Source organism: Falco punctatus (assembly GCF_963210335.1).
Source record: "Falco punctatus genome assembly, chromosome: 2".
NCBI lineage: Eukaryota > Metazoa > Chordata > Aves > Falconiformes > Falconidae > Falco > Falco punctatus.
Window position 1 is genome coordinate 460,647 of NC_137581.1, and position 6,290 is coordinate 466,936.

Genomic DNA, 6,290 nt, shown 5'->3' on the forward strand with positions numbered 1-6,290 from the left:
TACAGTAATGAAGGATTCAATATCTAAACAAAATAAAAGTTGTGTTGTCCTCTTCCTGGAGGGCTAGCAGATAAAATTAACATTGGTTTTGCACAGTACAGCCTGGTCCTAGGTGGCATCAGGTGGGACTGACTGTCCACGTGGGTGATGTGTCTGGCTTGTACCTCAAGTTGCGCCAGGGGAGATTTAGATTGGATATTAGGAAAGTTTTCTTCACTGAAAAGGTGTTCAAGCATTGGAACAGACTGTCCAGGGATGTGGTGGAGTCACCATCCCCGGAAATGTTCAAAAAAGGTGTAGATGTGGTGCTTAGGGACATGGTTTAGTGGTGGACTTGGCAGTCCTGGGTTAACGGTTGGACTTGATGGTATTAAAGTTTTTTTCCCGCCTAAATGGTTCTATGATTCTATGATTCCTCATAGGACTAAGGCTAGGGGTAGCACTGTGCTCTTGAGACCTGCAACTCAGAGGCATGCCTTCAAGGTGAATCCACTTTCTCTGTTGACAGGGAATTGCACTGGAGATGGGAAATAGAGTTTAAGTTCATGATGGCATGGACAGTAATGATGGACAATGACGATGGACAACAAATCTGAAGCTTTTTGCTAGGAGAGACAAGAAAGAACGTTCTTACGTTAAAATCATGGGTCCTAGATTTGGGAGTGATCATTCAATCCTTGTTCCCCAGTAATCCTCTACTCCTTTGAGCTGGGGTGGATGATGCCTAGAGCTGTTCAGGATGAATTCCAGGAATGCAGGGCACCAATGCACATTAAAAGCCTGAAAACATGGTGAAGATGGAGATTGCAAACTCTTTGAACATCTTCTTCTTGGGTCTGCATCACAGCCTCTGGCTGCCACTGAAGTGCTCGAAACCCACAGCTGGGGAGGAGCCGTGCAGGCAGCTCCACCTGCACTTGGGGCTGCAAATACAAGTGCATGGGTATGAGATGATGCTTGTCCACTCAAAGACTGAGGGGGAAAAGGGCCCCTTTTTCCCTTGGACAGCATCCAAAATTGCTATCTTTCCTTGTGCAGCCCAGCTCCCTCCCCAGCCCCAACCAATAGCTACGTGAATTGAGATTAGAACAAGCGGTTACTAGTGTATAAAAATCCCTGGGGCAGACTTCTGCTCCACTTCCTTGTCATTGTTCAGGGAAGCCCCAGGCAAACCCTCCTGCTCTACACCATGGTGCACTGGACAGCTGAAGAGAAGCAGCTCATCACCGGCCTCTGGGCCAAGGTCAATGTGGCCGAATGCGGTGCTGAGGCCCTGGCCAGGTAGGTCCATCTCCCAGGCATCTGCTCAGCTGCACCCTGGATATACAAACCGTGGCAATTGCATTTGGGAGCATTAACGTGTCTCCTTGTGTCCCTCTGTCTTTCCCCAGGCTGCTGATTGTCTACCCCTGGACCCAGAGGTTCTTTGCTTCCTTCGGGAACCTCTCCAGCCCTACTGCCATCCTTGGCAACCCCATGGTCCGTGCCCATGGCAAGAAAGTGCTCACCTCCTTTGGGGAAGCTGTGAAGAACCTGGACAACATCAAGAAATGTTTTGCTCAGCTGAGCAAACTCCACTGTGACAAGTTGCACGTGGACCCCGAGAACTTCAGGGTGAGCTGTTCTCAGACTCCGGCCTCAGCTGGGCAGGGGTTTCTGTTCTCTGGAGGGAGCTTTAGGGGTCTCTGAGGTGTCTGTCAGTCATTGAGACCTAGAGAGAAACTCTGAGGCTGCCTGAGCCTGGGTGCCTGCTGAGGGCGGGCAGGGGCGGTGGAGGGGAGAGGGGAGTGAACAGGCACATTCGGGAGAATAGAGAGGAGTTATGGGACTGGGAACTGTGAGAGGATGAACCCAGGCAGGCAAGGTGGATGGGCATGAAATGCAGAGTCGAATACGTGCTGGTCGTCAGCAATGTTGGCTTGGAGTGGCCAGAGACCAGAAGGGAGGAAACTGAGACAGGGTTTGGAGGACAGAGCTGAGCTTGGCTATGGCGGAGTGGTTAAACCAACAGAGAAAATAAACACAGCCACTTCACCAGAAGGAGGGGATTTGAGCCAAGAGAAAGCAAGGGTGGGTAGGGATATGAAAGGAAAGGATAAACCCAGTTGAAGAGGAGGGAGGAAGGTAAAGGAAGGTGTGTGGGGAGGAGGATCCAGCACATCCAGGCATCCTGATGAGTGCCAGAGATGCAAGCTGTGCAAGGAGCTTGGTGCTCTGCACAGGGCTGTGATAAATCCATTCCTTGCTTTGTGATGAATTCCCCAATAACCGGTCTTCATGTGTGAACACCTGGGTGGTGTGACGGTGGAGAGGGAGGAGAGGGCAGCACCGGGCTGATGCCTTCTCCTCCCTCCATCGCCAGCTCCTGGGTGACATCCTCATCATCGTCCTGGCTGCCCACTTTGCTAAGGACTTCACCCCCGCCTGCCAGTCCGCCTGGCAGAAGATGGTCCGTGTGGTGGCCCATGCACTGGCCCACGAGTACCACTGAGCCTCCTGCAAACATTTGTGCCTGGAGATTCTCCTGGTTCATGGGGAAACATACTCTGGTTCTGCTGGTCTTTAATTGCCAAATAAACACCAACTGCTTCAGCTATGAAAAGGTGTCTGCTTCTCTGTGGGGCTGGGGTGGGGGCCACCCCCAGGTGCTGGAGAATGGGAAGGAGGTACTCACACACACAGGGTAACGTGAGCTATGGTCTTGTCTGTGAATTCATGCAAGTGAGACTTGTCTGAGCTGGAAAATCCAGGGGGAAATTTAAAAAAAAAAAATAAACACTACAAAATGCAAACAGAAATACTCTGATGCTTTTTTGAGGCTTCAGGTAACATCATTGAGTTTAACAGTATGAGTTTTTCACAGATTAGGTGGAACAAAACTTTGTACAAAAACATGCAGTGGGAGAAGGGGCGGTGAGATCAGGGCCATTGTAACTTCCTTCATGGAAAGAAAAATGCTTTTTTTGTTGTTGTTTTTTGACTAAATCATTACCATTCTCAAATTATTAAACGCAGAATGTAATAGACACAACTATATATTACGCAAAAAATATGCCAAGAAGGTAATTTCACAGATGGGAGAGACAAAGCATCTGCTTTCACTGGCACCTATGTTTAACTTTCCACAAGCAAAACGAAATTCCCTGAACAGTCCCCATGCCACGTGGAGGACCATGGCCCTCACCAGCCTCCTATCCTCCTTTCAGACTTGCAGCATCCCCGCAGCACTAAGAGCAATTCAGGGACATGTCTGGGGTTTCTGGGTGGTGAATCCCTCCCACCCCCTTATCAGGGAGAAGTCAGGGTGAATGGCTCCAGAGCAGCTCTGCAGTAAACACTGCACTGTTCAGCGTGGAGGGCTGGGGACCAGTGTCACCCCCCAGGCATGTCCCCAGGGTCCTTTGGCCAAGCCCACTCCTGAAGTGAGCAGGCAGGGGAGAACCGGAGCAGCAATCACTACGGTGGCAGCACAGCCAATGCAAACCCATTGATCCATGGTCATCCAGACCCTGCTGGACCAGCTGGCATCCCTGTGTGCTGCCTGGGTCTACCCCCAAGCTCCATCCCTGACCCCAGTGCCTGCATCCCACACCACCACCTCCAGCCCGCTATGCTGGGAGCTGAAGGAGACCAAGCTGCCTTTCCCACCACTTGGGAGGGCCACTGCTCCTCTGGCTGCAAAATCACTAGCTCAAACACTGTCTCCTGCTGCACATTTGCACAGACCCCAGTATACACAGTCTTCCCCAGCTCTCCTGGGGCCCCTGTGAGCTAAAACCCTACATGCAATTAGCATGCCTGTGTTACAACATTTCCCTTCCAACGTTGCTTGGCCTTTCCTAACAGGCTTTTTGAGACAGGAGCTCTCTCAGACTGCAAGCCACTGCCCATGGTTTTCTTGGTGTTACCCTGATGTTAGCACACTATTAAATAGCTGATAGGAAAGAATGAGGGCAACCCAAAGCCTGACAGGTCCTGCAAGAAGAGGACAAAGAGAAACAGCTTGCACGCTGCTGGTGCATTCAAATGGAGGACCCAACAAGCCTCAAGTCCAAGTCTTCAGCCTCGCAGCCATGCAGCCTGACGTGGTTTGCACCTTCCGAGGGGTGCCAATCCTTGCACACAGTTTCCTCTGAGGGCTTGTGCAGGTCTTGCGCGGTGCCGTGCTTGGGCTTTGCATGGAGATAAATGCCACTCGCCATCAGTGAGCTGCAAAGCTGGAAATCAAAGACGGGGGGAGGGCAGTCTGCCAGCCCATCCCAGTGGTGGATCTGGGCACCTTGCCCCGGGCCCCACCCTGACACCATGTCCCCTCCCTTGCGGTGCCAGGGCTGTGGGGCCCCCCCTCGCAGGCCCAGCCAATGAAGGGGTGCATGTGGAAGAGGAGGGGCCCGGTGTAGCATATAAAAATGGAGACTTGGAGAGCTGGTCACCAGCGTGCGATCCCCTCGGGAGCAAGAGCCGAGACTTCCTCCATACCTGCCAGCAGCCACACGCTATCCTCCACCCGACACCATGGTGCAGTGGACAGCTGAAGAGAAGCAGCTCATCACCGGCCTCTGGGCCAAGGTCAATGTGGCCGACTGCGGTGCCGAGGCCCTGGCCAGGTAGGTCCATCTCCCAGGCATCTGCTCAGCTGCATCCTGGATAGACAAACTGTGGCAATTGCATTTGGGAGCGTTAACATGTCTGTGTCTCCTTGTGTCCCTTTGCCTCTCCCCAGGCTGCTGATTGTCTACCCCTGGACCCAGAGGTTCTTTGCTTCCTTCGGGAACCTCTCCAGCCCCACTGCCATCCTTGGCAACCCCATGGTCCGTGCCCATGGCAAGAAAGTGCTCACCTCCTTTGGGGATGCTGTGAAGAATCTGGACAACATCAAGAACACCTTCTCCCAGCTGTCTGAGCTGCACTGCGACAAGCTGCACGTGGACCCCGAGAACTTCAGGGTGAGCCATGCTCCTGACTGGGGGACCCATCCTCCCCATTGCATCTCTGGGCAGTTTCTCTTCTAACCCTGAGCCCTGCCATGTGAGGGATTTACCTTAGACAGACCAGCGCAGATGGAAGAGATGTTGTTGGCTGGGTTTAGGGGAGATGCAGGAGAGGAAGGGAGAGGGAAGGGACCAACCTGCAGCTTGGTGAGAATGCACCGAAGGGGCTGAGAGGTGATAGTTATGGAGAGGTGGACTGGAGGGTGCAAGCAAGGACGCATGGGAGACGGGAAGGAGGCGAGGAAGTGGTTTCAGTGTGGAAAAGGAGGGGAAGAGTAAAGTGAAAGCAGATGTTGAGCAGAAAGAGGTTTGAGCCAAGGAGAAAGCAAAGGAGCAAGAGTTAAGCTTGGCATGCAGAAGAAAGGAGAGATGAGTGAGGAGCAAGGCATGGTGGCTAGATGCCAAAAGTGAAAGAGGAATGGGACTCGGGGAGAGAGAAAACTTTGGCTCCCACATCTCTGCAGCTGAGAGTTTCCCAGCGGGGAAGTAACCCTGACATTTGTCACCAGTGCTGGCAGAGATCCACCACCACCTTAGCATGAGCTCATTGTTCGTGCCAGGTCACTTTGCAGTGCTGAGTTCTGGATCTTTGCCGTGCAGCAGATGCTCATCTGTGTCTTCTGCTCGGGGGAAACTCCCAAACAAAGCCAGAAGGGAGAAAGAAAAAAATTAATCAACAGACTTTCTGGAGGTTTTTTGGTTACTTTTCCCACAGCAGTAGCAGAACCTGAATCTTTAGAGTAAAAACAGAGAACAAGTTTAAGGTACATCTTAAAAAAGACTCCAGGGAAATATTTAAGCCTACAAAGTACCTGGAGGTTTCCCTGGGTCTAATGCAAGTGCTTGTGTTGAGGATCTGCAGGCTCCTGGGCATTGCTAACCCAAGGGTGCTCTTGTCCCTGCAGCTCCTGGGTGACATCCTGATCATTGTCCTGGCCGCCCACTTCGCCAAGGATTTCACTCCTGACTGCCAGGCTGCCTGGCAAAAGCTGGTCCGTGTGGTGGCCCACGCTCTGGCCCGCAAGTACCACTAAAGCATCGGCAGAAAAGCCTGAGCAGCATCCTGCGTGTTGTGCACCAGCTGACATGCTACTATGGGGCTGACAGCTTTTAACAACCAAATAAAGCTCATCCTGTGAAGTCTCCCATTGAGTCTGTGTGTCCCTGTGAGGCTGGGGGGGGAGTTGGGAATGGGGACCTGGGGTACCCGCAGGAGGACTGAAGTGTAAGCTTGAGCAGAGTGGGCATTTTCCTCCCAAGAAATGCCACCTCCCTTTGTTCTGTGTTTTTTTGGGAGGC

The 6,290-nt window shown here is 52.3% G+C and overlaps 2 protein-coding genes across 2 annotated transcripts; both read left to right on the forward strand.

Moving 5' to 3' along the window:
* The first annotated feature begins 1,120 nt into the window (after window positions 1-1,120).
* LOC308058725 (hemoglobin subunit beta-like) lies at window positions 1,121-2,602 on the forward strand. The gene is made up of 3 exons (XM_080374990.1): window positions 1,121-1,281; window positions 1,392-1,614; window positions 2,363-2,602. Exons 1-3 carry the CDS (start codon window positions 1,190-1,192, stop codon window positions 2,489-2,491), a joined length of 444 nt encoding a protein of 147 aa, XP_080231116.1. The 5' UTR covers window positions 1,121-1,189; the 3' UTR covers window positions 2,492-2,602.
* Window positions 2,603-4,412: 1,810 nt separating this feature from the next.
* On the forward strand, window positions 4,413-6,136 carry LOC308058724 (hemoglobin subunit beta). Its single transcript, XM_080374989.1, has 3 exons — window positions 4,413-4,607; window positions 4,724-4,946; window positions 5,897-6,136. The coding sequence occupies exons 1-3, from the start codon at window positions 4,516-4,518 to the stop codon at window positions 6,023-6,025; spliced, it is 444 nt and encodes a 147-aa protein (XP_080231115.1). The 5' UTR covers window positions 4,413-4,515; the 3' UTR covers window positions 6,026-6,136.
* Window positions 6,137-6,290: the final 154 nt, after the last annotated feature.